Here is a 23,187-nt window from a genome sequence, read left to right as displayed (position 1 = left end):
TTCTGTGTTGCTTTGTTTAGCTGTGACTTTTATAAACTGTATATAGCTGGATTTTGTTTTATTTACTCAATCTGAGAGTCTCCTTCATTTGTTGAGTTTATCTGTAAACATTTCTGATGATTATTGATATAGTTGGACCAATTTGATCTTCTCACCATTTTCTGTTTGCTATCCTTTTTTCCTTTTCCTGCCTCTGCTAGTTTGGGAAATATGGATTGCATTTTTATGATTTTTTTAAGTCTTCACTGGAGGATATGTCTTCATTGATTTTTAGAGAAAGAGGAAGGGGGGAGAGAGAGAGACAAAGAGAGAGAAACATTGACTGGCTGCCTCCTGTACCTGCCCCATCTGGTGATCTAACAAAAACCTAGGTATGTGCCATGACTGGGACTGTAACCCTCAATCTTTTGGTGCATAGGACAATGATTCAACCAACTGAGCCACCTGGCCAGGGCACATTTTTATGATTGTAGTGGTTACCCTTAATGTTTACATCTACACTTAACTATAAATTTTTCTAACAAAATATGAAATTATTCATTATTTTTATCCCCTCCTGAACACAACACAGATTTTAATACTCTAACTCTCTACTGAATAACCTAACCTCTTCCTCCACAATAACTATATAGCTATCTAGAGTTTCGTTTTTACTTTTTTTTTTTTAATACAATAGTTTTCTTTTTAAGGTAATAGTCAACAGGTAATTAAATTTGGTAACATATTTTATCAATTTCTGTTCTCACTGCTATTTCTTATACCCCATCTCTTCCTTCTGGGCTCTCTATAGTTCTTGCTGAAGTACACCCTCTAATAATCTTACAGTGAAGGTCCATAGGTGACAAATTCTTCTAGCATGTAGTTATGAAACAGTCCTTATTTTGTCACCATTTAAAAAATTTATTTTTCAATTACAGTTGACATACAATATATATTAGTTTCAGTATCACCATTTTTAAAATGATATTTTAACAGGAAATAAATGTCTAGGTTCCAATTATTTCCCCTCAATACTTTGAAGATATTATTCCACTGTCTACAGATGTTATGAAAAATCTGCTGTTAGACGAGTTGTTGTACCTTTGAAAGTAACTTTTTAGTCTGTAATAGAACATTTTAGATTTTCTTTCTCAATGATTCTTTGCAATTTCACTTCAATGTATCTATCTGTAGGTCCTTTTATCCTGTTTGATATTCAGCACTTTTGATCTAAGAATTCAGGTCTTCAATTTTGGAAAATTATCAGCTTTTACTTTTTTTTAATATATGGTTTTATTGATTTTTTGAGAAAGAGAGGAAGGGAGAGGAAGAAATATATAGACACATCCGTGAGAGAGAAACATCAACATGGATTGGCTGCCTCCTGCACACAAGGGGTTGAGCCCACAACCTGGGCATGTGCCCTCACCAGGAATCGAACTGGCAACCTCTTTGTGCATGGGTTGATGCTCAACCACTAGCTGCACTGGCCAGACCAGCTTTTACTTCTTAAAAAACAGTGTTTCTCTTACATTTCCCCAACTCTCTTACTTTAGAATTCTTGTTTTCATTCTTCACGTCTCTTAACTACTCCTTCATATTTGTTTTTAATCTCTTTCTCCCCTCTTTGTGCTGTTTTAGGGTTGTTCATCAGAACTATCCGTCAACAAAATTGTCCCTTTACTGTGTTTGGTCTTGAATTTATCCTATCTATTATGTTTTTAAATGTTTAATTTTTATATATAAGACTGCATAATTGATTCTTTTTCATATCTACCTATGCTTTTTTCTTTACTGTTTATTTTTCTTTATAATTCCAGAGACTTGTGAATAAAAATTATTCTTCTCTTTGAACATCTTAATATAGTTATTTTAAGGTCTCTGACTGACTGTTCCATAAGTTATTGTTGTCTGCAATGAATTTATTATCTGATTATTGATTTGTAGTTTATCTTTCTTGGTCTTCGATTTCTGTATGTGCTTTTGGCATTTTGACTGGTAGGGTCTTTTGAATGGTGGGTAGGTGGGTCTCCACCTTCCTTTTTCCCATTCTCTCCAGCAGCAACCAGGAAGTTGAGTACAAAATCAGGTTTTATGATGGCATTTGTAAGGTCTTGTTAATTGTGCCCAATGGGTGACTCCAATCAGTTTCAGGTACCAAGACTATATTTGTGTCCTCCCTCTATCCTAGATCTATAGATTGCTGAAAGCCATAGCCTCTACAAGTTATTGGCAATAGCCTTTCTTCCCACCTCAGCCTTTTTACTAGATGAGGAAGTGCCATCCCAGCAGTTGGCTTTAAGCAGAGACCCTGATGACAGTCTTCCTTCTTGCATGGGTTCTGTTTATCTCCCTTAACCCTGCAGAACCACCATCAACTTCCAGACCCAGTCTCACAAACCTGAGATTTTATGTCCCCATCATATTTTTTCTCTGTTAAGTTTCTGTCCAGTTGTTTATCTTGCTTTTAAGTCCAATTATATGTTTTTCCTTTTTTATTTTTATATCATGTTTATTGATTTCATCAATTTGGACTAGAGGAGTTATATTGTGGGCCATCTTACTAGGAAGCCAATTCAATAACTTTTCACAAATTGTTTTTTTTGTCTACAACAACCTTCCAATACTGGTCTGCCGCCAAATCATCAAAACTGGTCTGATGTCACATCCTTATAAACTCTTTCTAGATAATTACATCTATATCATGGATACTTTTCTGCTCTGTCTTTAACTATATTATATTTGTCTTGATATCTGTTCTCTTAAGAGACTGAAACATGTTTCATAATTATTTTTGTACCCTCTAGAATCTAGCATATTGTCTAGCACATAGTAGGTGCTCAAAAATGTTTCTTCTATTTAACTGAATGGAATGGAGGAAAGGCCCCAAACAAATTCAAGAGAACTATATTTTAAACACTTATATTCAGCCTCTTAAAGCCATTGTATTGCTTTACTGCTGTCTGAATGTGAACTTAAATTAGAATGAAAATGAAGAAGACAGATTTAGAAAATAGTTCAGAGAAAGTCAATGGAACTTGGTGACAGATATGGTAGAGGGAAAAGATGAGACTAGAATTAATTACAAGGTTTCTTAAACTTAGATGAGTGGGTACCCAGTGATAGTGTTATCCAAACACAGTGAACACTGAAGAGGAAGTAGATGTGTAGGAAGCATGAGTTCAATTTAAGATATGTCAAATTTGACAAACTTTTCATACTTCACATTTATGCCAAGGATTGGCATAAAGGTGTTATATTTATAACACATTTGAGAAAAATCTCTGATCACAAAGTTTCATCTGGAATGTAAATGGTGCAATGTTTTTTTAATTTTTTAAATTTTTATTTATTTTGTTAATCCTTGCCTGAGGAAATTTTTTCCATTGATTTTTAAAGTGAGTGGAAGGAAGGGAGAGGGAGGGAGAGACAGACAGACATTGATGTGAGAGAGACATATCGAATGGTTGCCTCCCACACGCACCCAGACTGGGGCTGGGATCGAACATGCAACCCAGGTACGTGCTTTTGACCAGGAATTGAACCTGCAACCCTTTGTTGCACTGGCCATGCTCTACCACTGAGACACACCAGGCAGGGTGAATGGTGCAATATTTTGATAAAGTTATGGAAAATTATCCACAACAATTTAGGAAATGCAATAAATAAAAACATCTTGTGTAAAATTGTCATTCTCCCAGAGTTTGCATAATTTCTCTTGATGAGGCATATAACTGTTGAAGCATTTGCTTAATTGATAATTTGTGCATAATTTTCTAAACTTTAGAACATAATTATCATCACTTGTGTCTGAATTAAACTAAAATGAAACACTTTGGTGAAATGTTTTAGACACTAACAAAGTTTTAAAGACAGCAAATAAGGAAGAAATTGAAAATTTTTGATTAACATAAGAACAGCAGGCTTCTGTCAAGCTCCATACAACTTAACATGTCTCAGGGTAAAATAAATTTGGACATAAATTTGGACATAATTTTTTAATTACCTATGTAATTTAAAAAATGTTAGCACTGCAAGGGACCTTAGACATCACTCAAATTAAGAAACTGTGTTCCAAAGAAGGGGTATCAAAATGTCACAGAGAAACAAATAAAACCTTGTGTTCTGGTTACCACTGCTGCATAACTTATCACTCCAAACTTAGATACTTAAAAAAACAACATGGTAACTTGTATGGTTTCCATGAGTTAGGATCTTGGGAAAGGGCTCATCTGGGAGGTTCTAGTTTGAGGTGTCTCATTGGATCACAGTCAGATGGTGATTGGTGTTGGATTGTTCAGGACCTAGCCTTGGAAATCTTACCATGTCATTGCTGCTATATCTACTGGTTAACACAGTCACAAAAGCCCACCTATTTTCAAGGAGTCAGTACATGGACCCCACCTCTTGACAGGAAGACTGTTAAGACCATATTTATTCTAAGAGTAAATGAGATTGTAAATATTGCATGACCTCCTTTAGAAAATACAATTTGCCATGCATCATTACAAATACGATCAGTTCTGTATACCTAGTACTTAGCATAAATTTGGTTATCAAATTAAGATAAACATTAAATTATTTTTCAGTCCTATTTGCTTATAAAATTATTTACAACTGATTTTTTAAAAAATTATCAAGTTATTAAAATGTAATAACTTGATTACAGCACCAAAGGGAGACCTAATCTCATGCATTTGATTTTCTCTTACTCTTTCCAACTTCCATGATGGAAAGAAAATTGGTTATGTTTAAAAATGAAAAATAGATATAAATCAAGATGGCTGTGCACTAGGTGGATGTTACATTCACCCCTCCCAAGGACCAAACTAGAATTACAACTAAAATATAGAGTAATCAATAGGAAAAACCAACTGAAGACTAGCTGAAGGAAAGTCTTATAACCAAGGATTTACAGAAGAAGCCACATCAAGACTGGTATGAAGGGGAAAAACATGAAAAGGGCTGGCCCCACTCCCACAAGTGGTCGCTGAGATTCCAGAGGTATATCTAAGTTGCAAGGGTTCCCCCTGAAGAGTGTGGGTTTCAACCCCAGCCCAGAGCACCAGAGCCAAGAAGAGGGACCCACATAACATCTGGCTGTGAAAATCAGCGGGAATTCTGTCTCCCAGGGACAGACAGGAGTCTCTTAGAGATACTGGTACCATCTTAAAGGGGCTAATGCACAAAATAGTCTCAGCCATTCATCCTGGGCTCTGGTGGAGGGAGGGTGGAGCAGACTAGAGTCATGTGAGGAAAAACTGGGGTTTGTAGCTCTGGGGAGAAAGCTGAAGGGACAGCCACCAGGATCCCTGTGCTGAGTCCCTCTCCCACACTGTAAGTGCCATCTTTCTTGGGTGGAGCACTCCCCTCCCTCTGGCATCAGTCTAGGGGAATGCAATAGCCCTATCTTCTGGAACTCCTGTTGCCCCATCCTGCAGAGTTTGCACCCTGCTAAGTAGTCTACTGCCTTAGTCAGGGTGTTGAGGTCTGGGCAGACTCAGGGGGTGTCAATGACTGAGCTGTGTGGTTTTGGAGTGGTAACCATTCCCCCCAACTTTCCCATGAACCTGATTGGCACCTCCCCTTCATGGGAGATTCAGTAGCCCCAATCTCCAGGCTCCCAGCAGCCCCACCCTCCCGACCCCTTGTGGCTCCACATTACTGAGGATTGGGCAGACTCTGGGAAAGACTGAGTTGTGTGGCTCTGGGATAAGAGCCACTTCCCACACTTTCTCCCAAGCCTGAACCACACCTTCCTTTCACTGGAGATCTACTAGCACCGTCCTTTCAACTCCAGGCAGCCCCACCCTGCTGAGATTGACTCCTGGCATAATCTGGGACAGACTAGTTGTGTGGCTCTAGGATGGGAAGCACTTTTCTCTTGCACACCAGACTGGTGCAGAGCCCTCCCTTCGTACAGCCAAATCTTAGTGTATTTGGGCCTGTTAAACTCTGCTGGCCTCACCCAGGTGATTTCCTGAGACTCTGCCCCACAAAAAAGGTGCGTGAGCACCTGTGGGTGGCAGCTAGACTTGGTATACCCTGGGATTTTGCTGGGTAGCCACAGACCCAGCACTGGCACCAAGACTGAACCTATATCAATCTGGTCAATACCATCCACCCTTACCTAGTGACTCACTGAGAACTGACTTCATGCAACTCAAGTACCGCCAGAGGTTCTTTCAGTGACTGAGTTTAACAGGCAGCCGGCAGACACAGGCGGGCAGATGCAGATCTCAGGGCGCCTTGGAACTTTTGCTGACTTGCCCCTGGGCCCAGTGCTGGTAAAAGCCAGCCTTGGTGCACAGCTTGGTCCTTCTCATACACACCCAGGACCAACAGAGGCAGCCACAAACTGTGGATCACTTTGAGGCTCCAAACAGGTTGCCCAGGGCCAGTCACAGGCAAGGTCTGATATTGACCTGCACCAGAGTCCCTCCCAACACAGAAGGACCAACACAGTTGGTTCAGGGGCCCCAGAACCAACACACTCAGTGGCCAGTTTCAGAAAACATTAGAGCAGAATCCAATTAGCTTCACAAGCAGCATATGCAGAGGGATATATCAGCAGGTGCCAGACCTTGCTGAGGCAAATTCTACTTGATGGGGTTAGCACCTACACAGCAGCTTGTACACTGTGGTGAGGGTTGATCTTCACAGTCACCCAGCCTGAGGGTCAACCCAACACACAAATAGGCCAATAGCAATCAAAACTCAATTACAAGAGGAGGGCCCACATAACCCACACAAGGAACACTGCTGGAGCAGCCAGCTCAGGTGATCAAGGAGAGTGCACCACTGAGTCCTACAGAATACATACTACATAAGGCCACCATACCAAAACTGGGAATTATAGCAGATCTACCTAATACTCAGAAACAAACACAAAGAGGCAGCCAAAATAAGGAGACAAAGAAACATGCTCCAAATAAAAGAAAAGAAAAACAGAAAAAAAATCGAGAAAAAGAGCTAAGTGAAACAGAAGCAAGCAATTAATCAGATATATAGTTCAACAAAAAATGGTTATAATGATGTTAAAGGAACTTAGTGAGAAGTAAAACAGCATGAAAAAGGACATAGAAACCATAAAAAAGAGCAAGTCAGAAATGAAGAATACAGTATCTCAAAATAAGAATACACTGGAAGAAACAGTAGATTGGATGAAGAAGAGGATCAAATCACTGAATTGGAAAACAAGGTATCAAAAAACACCCAAATCAGAGCAGCAAAAAGTGTTTTAAAAAATGAGGATAGTTAAAGAGATATTTGGGACAATATGAAGCATAGCAACATCTGCATCATACAGAGAACCAGAAAGAGAAGATAAAGAGCAAAGGATTGAGAACCTATTGGAAGCAATAATGGCTGAAAACTTCCTTAACCTGGTGAAGGAAAAAGACACACAAATCCAAACAAGATGAACCCAGAGGCCCACACCAAAACACATCATAATTGAAATGCAAAAGGTTAAAGACAAAGAGAGAATCTTAAAAGCAGCAAGAGAAAGACAGTTAGTTACCTGCAAGGGAGCTCCCATAAGATTGTCAGCTAATTTCTCAAAGAAACATTTAAGGCCAGGAGCAATTGGCATGAAATACTCAAAGTGGTGAATAGCAAGGACCTATAACCAAGACTACTTTACTAAACAAGGCTATCGTTTAAAATTGGAGAAATAAAAAGCTTCCCAGACAAGAAAAAGCTAAAAGAGGGAATTACCACCAAACCAGTATTACAAGAAATGTTAAAGAGTCTTCTTTAAGGAGGAGGAGGAGGAGAAGAAGAAAAGAAAAGAAAAACAAAGGAACACAGTTAAAAGAATAAAATGGCTGCCCTGGTTGGTGGTGTTCAGTGGTTAGAGCATCAGCCTGAGCACCGAAGGGTTGCAGGTTCGATCCCCATTGGTCACATGCAGGAGGCAACCAATTGATGTACATGGATGTTTCTCTCTCTCTCACCCCACCTTCCTTCTCCCTTTCACTCTCTCTGAAAATCAATGGAAAAAATATCCTTGGGTGAGAATTAACAACAGCAACAAAAAAGAATAAAACGGCAACAAATATGTACCTATCAATAATCACTTTACAAGTGCCCCCGCCCCTCGCTGTGGGGGCCACCCATCGGGGTCTGCAGGGCTAGGGGTGACCCTGGGCACCAAGCACTGGGTCAGCGGGCAACACCGAGGCCATGACCATGGCCATTGTGGCGGTTGCGTCTTCTTTGGCCCTCGGGGTCTCGAGCCCAGCGGGCCCAGCTCCTACGGGGTATTCTGCAAAGGGCTCTACCGCACCCTGCTCGCCTTCTTCAAGCTGGCCTGGCAGCTGCGCACGAATTTACCATACTCCTACGTCGCGGGCTCCGTGATCCTCAACATCCGCTTGCAGGTACATTTTTAAAGACATGATTATGCTAACGGTCCCCGGGCCAGCACAATGGCGGACTCCCAGGAGGCCCAGCGGCGGAGCCAAGCAGAGCTGCCGAAGAGGCCTCCTCAGTCTCGTGAGAATCCCCGGGCGCCCTCCGCGGCTGCCCTCCCTGCCCCAGCAAGCTCCCAGCCAGCCTCAGAAATCGCTGGGACTGGAAAGAGATCGGTCGGGGTTTTGCGGCAACAGTGAAGAATTTAATTCAGACGCACAGTGTTTAAGGGGCTCTGCGTCCTTAAAATTAGAGCGAAGAGCGAAGAAGGGTGCATTATAAAAAAATGTGAAGGCTACTAAGTTTTTCAGGAAAAAAATGCAAAATACAAGTTCATGGTTCAGATTAAAATATGAAATCATACATTTCGGGAATATTGGACTGAATCGTAAGCAACATATTGAATGAGTAAGAAGCTGAAGATCTTAAGGATATGATGTGAAAGGCGTGTATTTCTCCATCCCACAAGAGAAAACAATGACAATCAGAAATTTTCCAGTGAGAAAAGAAAAAAAAACTGTACAGGAAAAGCATCCTTCTGATAGCAAACAACATAAAATGCTGCAGGATTTTGAACAGAGGGTTAGCGTGTAAGAAAGTGGACTGTATTTCAGTGTCCCTGTGTGTAGCAGGGCTCAAGACCTTGGTGCCAAACAGAAGGAGATCCAGTTACTGTCCAAAGCTTGACTATTTAATGAATGCCATTTAAATAATGACAATAATTTATGTTAAAAAAAAATCACTCTACATGTTCCAATCAAAAGACATGGGTAGTTGAATAAGAAATCAAGACCCATATATATGCTGTCTACAAGAGACCTACCTCAGAACGAAAGATACACACAGACTAAAAGTAAAAGGATGGAAAAAGATATTTCATGCAAATGGTAATGAAAAAAAGTATAACAATACTTATATCTGACAAAATAGACTTTAAAACAAAAACTATAGTAAGATACAAAGAAGAACACCACATAATGATAAAGGGAATAACCCTACAAGAGGATATAACCCTTATAAATATTTATGCACCCAGCATATGAGCACCTAAATATATAAAGCAAATTTTGAAGTACATAAAGAGAGAGGTTGACAGTAATACAGTCATAGTAGGGGATTTTAACACCCCATTGACATCAATGGATTGAGTCTCCAGACAGAAAATCAACAAGGACACAGGGACCTTAAATAACACACTAGACCAGATGAATTTAATTGATATCTTCAGAGCATTTCACCCCAAAGCAGCAAAATATACATTCTTTTCAAGTATACATGGAACATTTTCTATGATAGACCACATGTTAGGATACAAAATAAGTCTCATTAAATTTAAAAAGATTAAAATCATATCAAGCCTCTTCTCTCACCATAATAATATGAAACGAGAAATCAATCACAAGAAAAAAACTAAAAAGCACACAAAAACATGAAAGCTAAATAACATGTTACTAAACAATGAATGGGTTAACAATGAGAGCAAGGAAGAAATCAAAAGATGCCTTGAAACAAATGAAAATGAGAACACAATACAAAAGTGAAAGCAGTCCTAAGGGAAAGTCATAGCACTATAGGCCTACCTGAAGAAAAAAGAAAAATCTCAAATAAACAATCTAAATTTACACTTAAAGGAACTAGAAAAAGAACAACAAACAAAGCCCAAAGTGAGTAGAAGAAAGGAAATAATAAAGATCAGAGAAGAAATAAATGAAAGAGTTTAAAATAACAATACAAAAGATTGATGAAAGCAACAATGGTTCTTTGAAAAGATAAACAAGATTGACAAACCTTCATCAAGGCTCATCAAGGAAAAAAGAGAGAGGACCCAAATAAATAAAATCAGAAATGAAAGGGGAGAAATAACAACTGACACTAAAGAAATACGAGGAATTGTAAGAAAATATTACGAACAACTATATGCCAACAAATCGGACAATCTAAATGAAATGGATAAATTCTTAGAAACATACAATCTTCCAAAACTGAATCATGAAATGTCAGAAAATCTAAATAAACAGATTACAACTAATGAAATTGAAGAAGAAATTTAAAAAATTTTAAAAAACACCTCCCAACGAACAAAAGTTCTGGACTAGATGGCTTCACAGGTGAATTTGGCCAAACATTCAAAGAACTATCACTTATCCTTCTCAAACAATTCCAAAAAATTCAAGAGGGAATACTCCCAAGCTCATTTTATGAGGCCAGCATTATCCTAATTCCAAAACCAGATAAAGCCACTACAAAGCAAGAATATTATAGGCCACCAAGCAACACAAGTTCTTATCAGGTGCCAAGAGGAAGACTGAAGTAAAAGACACTCTGATTTAATTATGATAAATGAAAAGACTAAAAGCATATTTTTTCAGATGCTGCCTAGAAATGATTAAAAGAATCATTGAAGATACTGGGATTAAGATTAAAATGTGTACCGCATTGACCAACCATTTCACTCTTTCTTATGTGTCTGATTTGTCTTTGTAGCTTTCCGGCATTTCCTTCCTGGGACTTCCTATTATTATATAGGCTGACAATGGTCATAGATCAGTATGGAAGAGTTTTGTCTTTGTAAAAATATTCTTGCTTGCAGTCACATTTCAGGGGTTGAGGGTAAGAGGAAAGGATTTGGATTGCAAACAACTTGAACAGTGTTAAGTCTGTGTTACTAGTTTCTAGCATAGTTCCTAATATACAATTGATACTCAATAACTGTGAGTCAAAAGAAGAAACAAAGCTTCACAGAATAAAAAGAAAAGAATATTATAAGCCAATATCTCTAATCAACATACATGCCAGTATTTCTGTCTGGGTGAAAGCTGCCCCTTCAGCTCTCACCCTGATGGCAGACAGTTCAACCCCTTACCTTATGTCCCTGGTGCCTTTCAAGCTACTGCCCCAGCAATGGAACTCAGACAGACTGAGTCAGAGTAAGTCTGTGTGTGGGCCCTTTAAAAGGAACTGCCTGGCCTGGCCAGCGTGGCTCGGTGGTTGAGCGTCAACCTATGAACCAAGAGTCACGGTTTGATTCCTGGTCAGGGCACATGACTGGGTTGTGGGCTTGATCACCGGTAGGGGGCATGATCAATGACTCTCATCATTGATGTTTCTTTTAAAATATATATATATCTTTATTGATTTTAGAGAGAGGAAGGGAGAGAGAGAGAGAGAAACATCAATGATGAGAGAGAGTCATTGATCGGCTGCCTCTTGCACACCCCCGACTGGGGATCGAGCCTGCAACCCAGGCATGTGCCCTGACCGGGAATAGAAACGTGATCTCCTGGATCCTAGGTTGATGCTCAACAACTAAGCCACACCCAGCCGGGATCATCATTGATGTTTCTCTCTCTCTCCCTCTCCCTTCTTCTCTCTGAAATCAATAAAAACATATTAAAAAAAATAAATAAAAGGAACTGCCTGGGACACCAGTAGCCATCCACCTCAGCCTCAATGCCCCCTGTTTTTACAGCCAGAAATTATGGGGATTTCTCTTCCTGGCATTGGAACCCTGGGCTGGAATGCCTAGTGTGGGGCTGGGACCCTTCACTCCTCGGTGGGGACCTCTGCAGCCAAGATAGCCTCCCGATTTTTATCCGCAACATGTGGGTGTGGGACCAGCCCGCTCTGTGTCTCCACCCCTCCTACTGTTACCAATGACTTTGGGTTCTTATCTCCTGATATAAAAGAATTTAGACCAAGGATACAGATAAAAGCAAAGGCAGACTTATTGAGGCTCTGCAGAGGTCAAGGACCCTAAGGTAGGGCCTTAGGTTCAGAGCCCCAAATGTGGGGCTTGAGGGTTTTTATGGCTTGGGAACACAGAAGTTGCTGGGGTAACCAAACAGAGGGTAGGTTAGCAGGCTTTTCCTTTTTTGCAACATTGATGTTTGGGTATACAAACACTGATATCCAGGTATATGTTAGCAAAGCGAAGCATTCTGTGATTGTGCAGCACTTATTATGGGATGCAGGAAGAGACTTTCCCAACCAGGTATTGAGTTGGTCCCTATGGTTGATGGCTTGGCTTTAGATCTGAAAAACAAACTTCAAAGAAGTCAGGGTGGTTCCTGGACCATTGTTTTATAACTACCTATTGATAACTGCCTTAGTTCTGACAGGGATTAACTTGATGGAGCAGTTTTGGGGAACATTTTCTTTGTCCTGCTTCACTACCAGTCTCAATTTGGCTTCTTTAAATTCCTAGTTGTAGGACTTCTATTTAGCTAGATTTCACGTGGTTCTGAATGATGGTTGTTCTGTAGTTTAGTTGTAATTTTTATGTGGTTGTGGGAGAGGATGCAAGTACTGTACCACATTTACCTACTCCACCACCTTGACCTAAAGTCTGCCTATAGCTATTAAGCACTTGAAATATAAGAATAAGAAACTGAATTTTTAATTTAATTTAACTGCCTAATTTATTAATTTTTTTCTTTCTTGTGTCCCAGGGGAATTTCTCATTATAATATTCAGCAGTGTTCCAGGTGTGTCCTTTCAGGGTCTAGGTCACCACTGATTGATTGGTGAGCCACAGGGCAGGGGGTCATTAGCCAATGCAGCTGGTCCTGAGGTCAGCCTTGGTATTGCTTGTCTGGTTTTGTTGCTTTTCTGGGTCTGGAGCTGAAATACAACTGAGGCCTTGGGCTCCAGAGGGCAGAGTGGTCTAGAGCTGTGTGAGGAGAATCCAGGGATGCTGGCTTGGAAGGCAGCCATCTGAATTCCTGTGCTGAGTCATTACCACATATGGCAGAGGACCTCTTTCTCAGGCAGGCATTTACTATCCAAGCAGCTTTTGCCTGGGGAGGAAGCAATTGCCCATCCAGTTGGAAAACTTCTCACCCACCCTTAACTGCCTAATTTAAATTTAAACATTAATATCAGTCCAGTTATTGAAAAATTTTAAGAATGTTTGGAAAAACTTGGATAGGTAAATCTACTTTTTCAATTGTAAGTTTTATGAAATCTGAATACAGATCAAGCATTTCCAATGAAAATTTAACATGTTACTTGAAATATGCTGTAAGTGTAAAAAACACACCAGATTTCAAAGACTTAGTAAATGTGAGATATCTCTTAATGATCTTTTACATTGATTACATGCTAAAAGATGATAATGTTTTGGATATATTGAGTTACATAAAATATATTACTAAAATTATTTTTGTGTTCCTTTTACTTTTTTAATGTGGCTATCAGAAAAATTTAAAGTATGTATGTGGCTTGCCTTATATTTTTCTATTGTATGGCACTGATCTAAAGACAGGGAGGTAAAAGAATCAAAATAACTATGTAAAAGGTAAAAGTGGTTTTTCATAACAGAACTTAATAGAACTAGTTGACAATTTAAATTATTTGCATATATTACATTGATAGAAAAATATGAAGAAATGGAAGGAAGACTGGCTCTCAGGCCCAAATCTCACTATTATGCTTACGAAATTACTTTGGTGACTAGCTTCCATTTGAATACGAAGTTATAGCAAGCGCGTGTTTACTGATATGTAAATTATAAACAACTTTTTCAACTTTGGAGACCTCATCTTCTTTGTCAAGATTTGATATTCAATTTTGCCATAAAACTTTACAATGGTTTTAATTACAGCTGAATGAGACCCTAGAGGTACTCCCATTTTACAGATGAGGAAACCTACCTAGTTACAGAGCCGTGTCAACTCTCATAGTTTACATAACTAGGAAAATGTGCCCATATAGATAAAATAGTTTGTATACTATATTATTATTCTAAATCATTATACATTTAATGATTACATATTTTGGACAAAAAAGTGAAGTGTTCTCCTTCAATACTGTGGATCTCCAGCTCCTACAGTCAAGAAAATACACATTTCAATTTTTTTCTATTTTCAAAATCTTTCACTTTTTTTTAACCTAAATCATTTTAGTGGTAAGAAAAAAGATATTAATGGCATTATTTATTTCACTCATATTTCTATAAAAACTAGCTGGAGAAATAAGAATATCTCAACTAAACTCTAGATTTAAAAAACCCTACAGAAAGCAGTCTACTTTAAAAGTCATTTACCTTGTGAAAATTGTCTTCCTTTCATATACTGAGCACATATTTATGAGTACCAACTGAGTGCAAAGCACTGCATTAGATGTTATGCGAGATGAAGGAAGACTTGTATCCTTAGATCCCATTCACTCAATGAGATTGCAATGTAAGTGCCACTAGAAGCAGGACTGTATGTTGTTATGCAGCAACTCCTGATTGTATTATAAATAGCTTCAATAAAAATCTTCCTATTGAATTAAAAAATAAATCACTTTTAGGTTATAGTTTAGATAGAAAATATGTGCACGTATCTTAACATGTTATTTCAATTTTCAAAGTCATAATTTTAATTTTTTTTAATTAGGAAAATTATTTTATGAACTTTTCAGATTTTCTGTCAGAGCCATATTTCATTATAAGCATTAACAACTTAATTCACTTATTGGCACCAATGAGTTTACTAGGTGAAAGTCTTTTGTTTTTCTGCTTCACACCTATTAAGGTCCCTAGTCAAAACTTCCAACCATGTGGGTTGGGACATTTCTGTCAGTGAGTTAGAATAAGCAATGCTGGAGTAGTCTGTATTAGTTAAGGGCCAACTTGTGTTAACCAAAAGAAGGAAGAAGGAAGGAAGGAAGGAAGGAAGGGAGGGAGGGAGGGAGGGAGGGAGGGAGGGAGGGAGGGAGGGAGGGAGGGAGGGAGGGAGGGAGGGAGGGAGGGAGGAAAGAAGGAGAAAAAGAGGGAAGAGGGAGGGAGGAAAAGGGTGTAAGGTGAGAGGGACAAAGGGAGGAAGGGAGGGTGGGAGGAAAGCATGAAAAAGAAATACCATTCACAATAGCTACAAAATTTATATAATACCTAGAAGTATAAAACTATGAAGTATGTGAGTACTCTAAAAAAAAGGTATAAACTTTATGATAGGACAAAAAAGAGGACCAAACATATGTTCTCTAACAGAATGACTGTATAAAGACATAAACTCCAGCCAGATTAATTTATAAAATTAATATAATCTCAATCAAAATCCCGTTGACAATATATGTAAAATGTTTAAAATACACAAAACCAAGGCCCTGACCAGGTAGCTCAGTTGGTCAGAGCATAGTCTTGATATGCCAAGGTTGTGGGTACAAACCCCCAATCAAGGCACATACAAAAATCAATCAATGAATGCATAAATATGTGGAAAAATAAATTGATGTTTCTATCTCTGTATCTCTCTGTGTGTCTCTCCCCCTTCCTCTCTCTCTCTAAACCCTAAATAAAAATTTTAAAAGAAATACACACAAAACCAGTATAGCAATTCCTCAGAAACTTAAACATAGACATATGACCCCCCAATTCCACTTCTGGCTACTGTTAAAGAAAAAAGTACAAGACCAAAATGGCTTCACTTGTGCTAAAAGCCCATGACACCAAACCTAGATTTAATACCTGATCTAATTGCAGTTCAACCTCTCCCAGAAACAAAATCTTAACCAGTCTGGAATTTTCTGCTCAAGCACCAATAAAGTAATCTGACACACAGTCCCTCTCCATCCCCCATAGAAAGAAGAGGAAATCTGCATGATAAAAACCCTTCCCATTCTCTCCCCACCCCACCACCAAAACTGTCCTAGAAGTCTTGGCAGAAAAATCCTTTCTTTTCTTTTGTTAATAGCTCCCTCGCCCCACTCTTCTTCCTATAAAACTTTCCATTTTGTACAACCCCTTAGAGCATCCTTCTAGGTCTCCACTGATTGACTGGTCAGTGCCAGGGCGGGGGTCATTATCCAACGCAGTTGGTCCTGAGGTCAGCTGTGGCTGGTTTTGTTGCTTTTCTGGGCCTGGAACTGAAATACAACTGAGGCCTAGATGTCATCTCTAGGGAGGAAAGGTCAGGGGGTCCAAATCACAAGAACAGTAATAGGCTAGGGGAGGAAAGGCCACCCTGGGGGCGAGGTCCCACCTTACCTTACAATTGTCCCTTGCTGGCCACCTGGGGTTTTCCACCTGGTGACCTTCTTTCTGTACCTGGCCCATCATCCTTGCTCTGCTAACATATACTGCCTGCCACACATATACATGTGCATATTTTGACCTTTACAAAAAAGTACCTACTTTTTTTTTTAATGTTCTATTGATTTTTAGAGAGAGAGGGATGGAGAGGAATAGAGAGATAGAAACATTGATGAGAGAGAAACATCATCAATAGGCTGCCTGGGCATGTGCCCTGACTGGGAATCGAACCGGTAACCTCTTGGTTCATGGGTTGGCACTGAACTACTGAGCCACACTGGCTGGGCCCTACTTTTTTATAAACTGTCTTTGTTGTTGTTTTTAATATGTATATTTTTTATTGGTTTCAGAGAGGAAGGGAGAAGGAGAGAGATACAGAAACATCAATGATGGGAAAGAATCAATGATCGGCTGCCTCCTGCACACTCCCTATGGGGATGGAGCCCGCAACCCAGGCATGTGCCCTGACTGGGAATGGAACCATGATCTCCTGGTTCATGGATCAATGCTCAACCACTGAACCACACCGGAGGGGCTATAAACTGGTTTTTTTTTCACCTAACAAATAAGTCACAATAATTTTCTCATATTATCTATATTCTGGACTTGGAGGGTGTTAAAGACTTCCACATTCATATCCATCTGTGTCCTCTCACCGTCCAGCAACGAAGTGCCAGACTGAACCCAGCAAGGAGTCTTAGAGAGCAGGCTTCCCGCTGGTTGTATACAGTAACGCAACTGACTCAGCCCAGGTGGAAATGGAATAAACATACAACTCTCTGCACTGAGTACTCGGGAGGCCAACTCCCACCTCTGCCTTCGGGCCTTCTCCTGGGGGTCTCCCATCCTACCTGTCTATCATACAACATAGCATGCAACTCCTTTTAGCTACTAGCTTTCTGGTTCCCTCATGTCATACTTCTTTAGGTTTTTCTCACCACTATTATCCTACAATGCAAATATATTACCTACATCCTCAACCTCTTGCTTTACTATCCACACTCGAAAGCACCAAACTCTCCAGACACTGATCCATAGGAAGTTTGATACTCCATTCTCTTATGTGCCCTGGTGCATGTGTACACTTAAGATGAACTCCAGCTTCCATGTCAGAAAAGAGTCTGCAACAGATGTATTATTGCTCACCTAGACTATTGCTATAGCTCTAACTCCCTCAAGTTTTGCCTTTCTCCCCACCACACTGTTTCTCCTCCACAAATCCATCCATGTAGCTGTAAGTGAGCTTCCTAAAAATCAGTTCTGATTATGCCATTTCTTTGCATAAAATACTCCAGTGTGCCACCATGGCCTACAGGATCAAGCCCAAGTCCTTGCTGCAGGGCACTCTGTGATCTCTGTTGTTGGCTCCTCTAGCCACTCCACCTGCCACATTCTTACCTCACTGTGTGTTCTAGTAATTCTGAGTGGTTGCTCTCTGCCCTCCTGACACCGTTTCACACCTTTGTGCCTTTATATGTACTTCCTTTCCTGTCTAGAATCTTCCCCTCTTCTTGTCTACCTAGGAAACTCCTATTCATCCTTCAAAGTCCTATTCCAAAGATAATCTCACAAACTCAAAAAAGTACAGCTCTACATATTTCTTATTGCTAAAAAGAGGAAAAGTTACCTTTATAATGTAGAAACTTAACTAATGCTACCTTAAGCGAGTGGTCAAAATTATTACCATCATTAATAGGACAAACATATCATATGCCCCCAGTGCAGTGTACTGGGAATGACACACTCTGGTAGTATTCTTGCCAAAAATATTTCACCTGAATCTAATCCAGAAAGAACAATATCCAAATTGAAAGATGTTCTGCAAAACCGGCCTCAACTCTTCAAAACTGTCAATGTCAGGAAAGATCAAAACAAAACAAAAGGTTTAGAAACTGTTCCGAATTAAAAGATGCTAAAGAAGCATGACAACTAAATGCAATGTGGGATCCTTGATCCCATCCTGGATCAAATGGAGGGGTGGTGGTAGAAATCAGCTACAGATAACATTATTGGGAATATTGGTGAGTTTTGAATATGGATTATATATTAGATAATAATGTTGGGTCAATGTTAAATTTCCTGAGTATGGTCATTGTATTGTGGTGATATAGGAGAATGTACTGTACTTGTTCTTAGGACATATGTACTGAAGGGCTAAAGTGTTGCCATATGTACATTTAACAAGCAATGGTTCAGCAAAAAGAAACAAGCAAACAAATATGTGTGTTTGTATATGTAACTAAAGAGAAAAAGGGAATGTGGTGGTGAAGTGTTAACAACAGAGGAATTATAGGTGAAGGATAAAGGGGTGTTCATTGTTCTATTCTTCCAGCTTTTCTCTATGTTTGACATTTTTCAAAACAAAAATTTGCACAGCTCTTCTGCTTCCTTTCTGTCTCACTACTTCACTAATAAACATTCTTTCACTTAAAAAAAACTTGGACAGAATAAACAATAGATAATAAAAACAAACAAATGAACAAAAAGCTTCGTTCCTGGTCATGTTTTCTGTGTAGATTTCATAACATCTCCCTACTGCCCCCAGTCCTCAAACACACACACACACATAAAACTATGAATCACCCTCTCTTCTGCACTCTTTCATGATTATCTCTCTGACCAAACTGTAATTTCTTTGATATCTGGGCCTCTGTGTTGGATCTACACAATGCTTGAACTGTACCTGACACAGACTGGATGTTCAGTGGATGCTTTTTTAAAAATTAATCAGGCTGAGTCTTGAGGCTTGGATAGGCTTCAGTAAGCAGACAGGAGAAAGTTTCCTCAAGAGAAAGGAATGGAGTGAACAAAAGTAAGAAAGCAAGAATGTATATTTTGTATTTACCAAGAACATTTCATTTCTTTGGTCAGAACTGAAGATTTATATGGGTGGAAATGCTTAGCACACTAGATTCTTAATAAAAATTTGGTGAATCAACGAATAAATGAAATTTGAAAAGCAGGCTTAGATCAGATTGGAAAGGGCCTTGGCTGCTGAATTGAGAAATCTAAACATTATCTAGTTCTTGAGATGCAAGGTCTTCTCCCAGTGGCAGGAAGAGAGTGTGTTCTTGGGCAAGTTTTTTATACATCTTCTTCCCTAAATAATAAGGAACAGTAGAGACAAGTGGGAATCTGAAAGTGACCTGTTTCCAAACTCAGGAAGAGGAAAGATCAACTTACCTACCCAGAAAAAGCCCTATCATGAAGTTTTATGACATCCAACACCCCTCAGACGAAAGGGCATCACAGAATATTGGATGAAAAAATAAACAAATGCATCTATTTAATACAAGTCATGCTTGTCTTCGGGAATAGAGGATGAAGTTATTTTGGTTAATCTTACTACATTTTTAAAGTTTAAGAGGCATATATTTATGAAATAACTAGACTTAACACTTTTTTAAGGGGTTCCACATTAATCCTTAGGTTACAAAGCTCTCATGATGCTATATCTCAAATGTTAGATTAAATCTTTAAAAATAATTTTAACCCAATGGAGCTCTCCTCAATAGACAATTTTCTATTTATTTAGGATTTGTGTTTTGTTTTCTTCTAGATAGACTATGGGGACTGACAATTTAAATAGTGCAAAGTAATCTGATTATGACTACTGAGAAAAAGAAAACTGTGTTGTCTTTTGAGGTTATCATTTCCTTGATCATTCTAGAACAGGCTGACATCTATTTTATCCTTGCTCATAGTCACAGTACACCTTTGCATACAATACAAAATGACAAGGAGCAAGCAAGCACGAACTAATGTGTCTATTAGCTAGCTGCTCTGCAAAATGATTTGTTTTAGGTTATAGTTCTTTTGAATCTTCAGTCAAATTCTACAAAAATCTTAGCTGAGAGGAAATGTAAACCTCAGGTAACATTTTAAAAATCTGTTTTGGCCTGCCAATGTGGCTCAGTGGTTGAGCATCGACCCATGCACCAAGAGGTCACTGGTTCGATTCCCAGTCAGGGCCCATGCCCAGGTTTCGGGTTTGATCCCCAGTAGGGGGCGCCCAAGAGGCAGCCGATCAATGATTCTCTCTCATCATTGATGTTTCTATCTCTCTCTCCCATTCCCTTCCTCTCTTTGAAATCAATAAATAAAATAAATATGCACAACCCAAGGACACAGACAATGGTAGGGAGAGGGACTGGGGAGGGGGATGGGACGGGGTGGAATGGGTTATTGGGGAGAAAAAGGGACATGTGTAATATTTTAAACAAAAATAAAATTAAAAAAATATTTGAGTAATTAATAACTGATGAGTCCTTTGGGAAAAAATAAAATGTAAAATAAAATAAAATAAATCTCTTTTTGGCACAATTATGATGTAGCATTGACTTGTTCAAGAATTTTTAACGTTACTGGGAGAAACCATCAGTTGTGATCAGAATGATTTGTAGTTTACAAAGTATATGGGCATTATTTTTCAAGAAAGTAGACAGGATAATTTGAGCTGTTGTTTCAGGTAATAAAGTAGAATCGAGTGATAAATCATTTGAGCCATATGCACAAATGGACTGTGACACAGCTAAATTAGTCACAACTGTCCACCACAGGCCAACTTCACCGTAGATAAACAGCTACATACACCAGTTGGCAACGTTCCTTTAAAACCAGTCCTGATGTGTTAATCAGGAGCAAAATTCTATGGCTACAATCAACTAAGATGTGTCAGACCAGCCCACTAAGCCCAGCCAAACCTATATCTTACTGAACGTTTATAGTGATTAGCATATCTCGTGAGCCAAATGCTGTTCCCCAACTTAAAATATGATTCTACAACTTTGTAGAAAAAGTGTAAGCCTGTTCTGCAACACCAATAAAATAGAAGCATTCATAGATCTAGTGTTCATTGTGGTCCAATAACTGAAACCTAAAATAGATATCTGGCAATAGAACATTTTAAAACATTAAGACAGATCAGAATTGGGGGTTGGATAATGAATGCCAACTGTAATTGAAATATAAAAATAAAAAATTAGAGCTTGGAAAATGAATGACTATGAAGAATGATAAGAAAAGATCTGGGGTTTCTCTGAAGACCTGGCTGGGAGACCAAGTCCTCCCTGTGGCAAACTGCTGTTGCCATGGAAACCAGTGGGCTGGGTGGTAGAGGATTATGACGCTCAGAGGCAGGGAGGGGTTTCTCTGTAGACCTGGCTGGGAGACCAAGTCCTCCCTGTGGCAAACTGCCATTGCCATGGAAACCAGTTGGCAGGCAGGGGATTGTGACGCTTCAGGGCAGAGGGGGTAATAACCAGTGGCTTGCCTACTGACCCTCAGACCCTCGCCAGAGGCTTTGCAGCGCGGCAGCTTACTTAACACACCAGTGGGAGTGGTGCCCCGAAACCGGCCCAGAGAGACTGCTGCCCTGCTGCCTCGATGACAACACCACCACCACCACGTCCCTTGCCGGTTGAGGCTGTCCCACAGCCCTCGTGGGTCCATGGCATCTCCCAGATAACCAGCAGCCTTTATATAAGTAATAGTATGGCGGCTAACAACAGATTCTTGTTGTCCAGCAATCGCATCACGACTGTCATCAATGTTTCAGTGGAGGTAGTCAACACATTTTTTGAGGACATTCAATACCTAAAGGTACCAGTGACTGACTCTCCCAGCGCGCGCATCTGTGACTTTTTTGATCCCATAGCTGATCACATCCACAGCGTGGAAATGAAACAGGGCCGCACGCTGGTGCACTGCGCCGCCGGCGTGAGCCGCTCAGCCACAGTCTGCATGGCCTTCCTGATGAAGTACCACACCGTGTCGCTGCTCGACGCCCACACATGGACCAAGTGCTGCCGCCCCATCATCCGACCTAACAATGGCTTCTGGGAACAGCTTATACATTATGAATACAAGCTCTTTACCAAAAACACCGTCCAGATGATTGATTCTCCAGTGGGTATGGTTCCAGACGTGTACCAGAAGGAGTTCCGTCTGATGATGTCAATGTGAGCCTTCCTGCCCAGCCCCTAACACCTCCTATCGATTCTATACCAACATGGAACAGGACTGCTGAACTTTGGTCCGTGAAGACAACCCAATGCCTTTTAGAAGGGCAAGCAAAAAGCGGGGGGGTGGGGGCTATTGAAGTGTTTAACTTAGTGAGCCTTATGGTCAAAGAATAAAATCCATTCAGTGTGAGATGGTGACAATATTTCTTATCCTGTGCGCAGCTGATCATGGAGAGGAGGGTGGGGAAAGTGGTGCCCAGCTCAGATGGACCTGCATCTGGGCTCTGCTGGATGCTGCCTAATGCAGGAGGGACCCTTCCCCCCATCCTTCCCCCTCCCAATCCCCCTACACCTGCAGCAAGAGTCCCACCTAGTTCTTCCCATGCCAAAGCCAAAGCCTTAGATATCATGGCACTCCCTGCAGGATGTAAGTGCCAACCTACTGGATAAGTAGCTTTCATGGGTGCTCTGGAAGCCTTGAGGGCCTTGAGGAAGTCTCAGGCCACCCCTGCCTTTACCTTCAACCACAGTGGCCCAACTCTGGTTTTCTAGATTGGATTTACACATAAAATAGTTTTCAAAGCAATGATTCCACTATATAAAGTTTAAAAATATTTTTTCAAGTACTGTACTAGATACCAAAGCCTCAAGGTACCCCTGGTGATGCCAGCCAGCCTTTGAGAAAAGGGACATTAATCCCTTTCTCCATCCAGGGCAAGTGCTGAGAGAACAGGCCTGACACCAGGCCTCAAGGATTTCTCTTAGGGGCCTTGCCTTTGAAGGCTGAAGCTGCTGGCTAGGACATAGTCCTGTCAT

The 23,187-nt window shown here is 40.0% G+C and overlaps 1 protein-coding gene and 1 pseudogene across 2 annotated transcripts; both read left to right on the top strand.

Annotated features, from left to right (window-relative positions):
• The first annotated feature begins 8,166 nt into the window (after window positions 1–8,166).
• On the top strand, window positions 8,167–8,375 carry LOC308550912 (small integral membrane protein 10-like protein 1 pseudogene; annotated as a pseudogene). The gene has a single exon. The product of its transcript is annotated as a small integral membrane protein 10-like protein 1 pseudogene (transcript).
• A 13,418-nt stretch (window positions 8,376–21,793) lies between these two features.
• DUSP21 (dual specificity phosphatase 21) lies at window positions 21,794–22,372 on the top strand (the record flags this gene model as incomplete). Its single annotated transcript, XM_081125905.1, has 1 exon — window positions 21,794–22,372. The coding sequence occupies one exon, from the start codon at window positions 21,794–21,796 to the stop codon at window positions 22,370–22,372; it is 579 nt and encodes a 192-aa protein (XP_080982031.1).
• Between the last annotated feature and the right edge of the window lie 815 nt (window positions 22,373–23,187).

This window comes from Miniopterus schreibersii (genome assembly GCF_964146895.1).
Source record: "Miniopterus schreibersii genome assembly, chromosome: X".
Classification (NCBI taxonomy): Eukaryota; Metazoa; Chordata; class Mammalia; order Chiroptera; family Miniopteridae; genus Miniopterus; species Miniopterus schreibersii.
The sequence above is the reverse complement of the archived record's forward strand: the minus strand, read 5'-3'. Positions and strand labels throughout refer to the sequence as shown.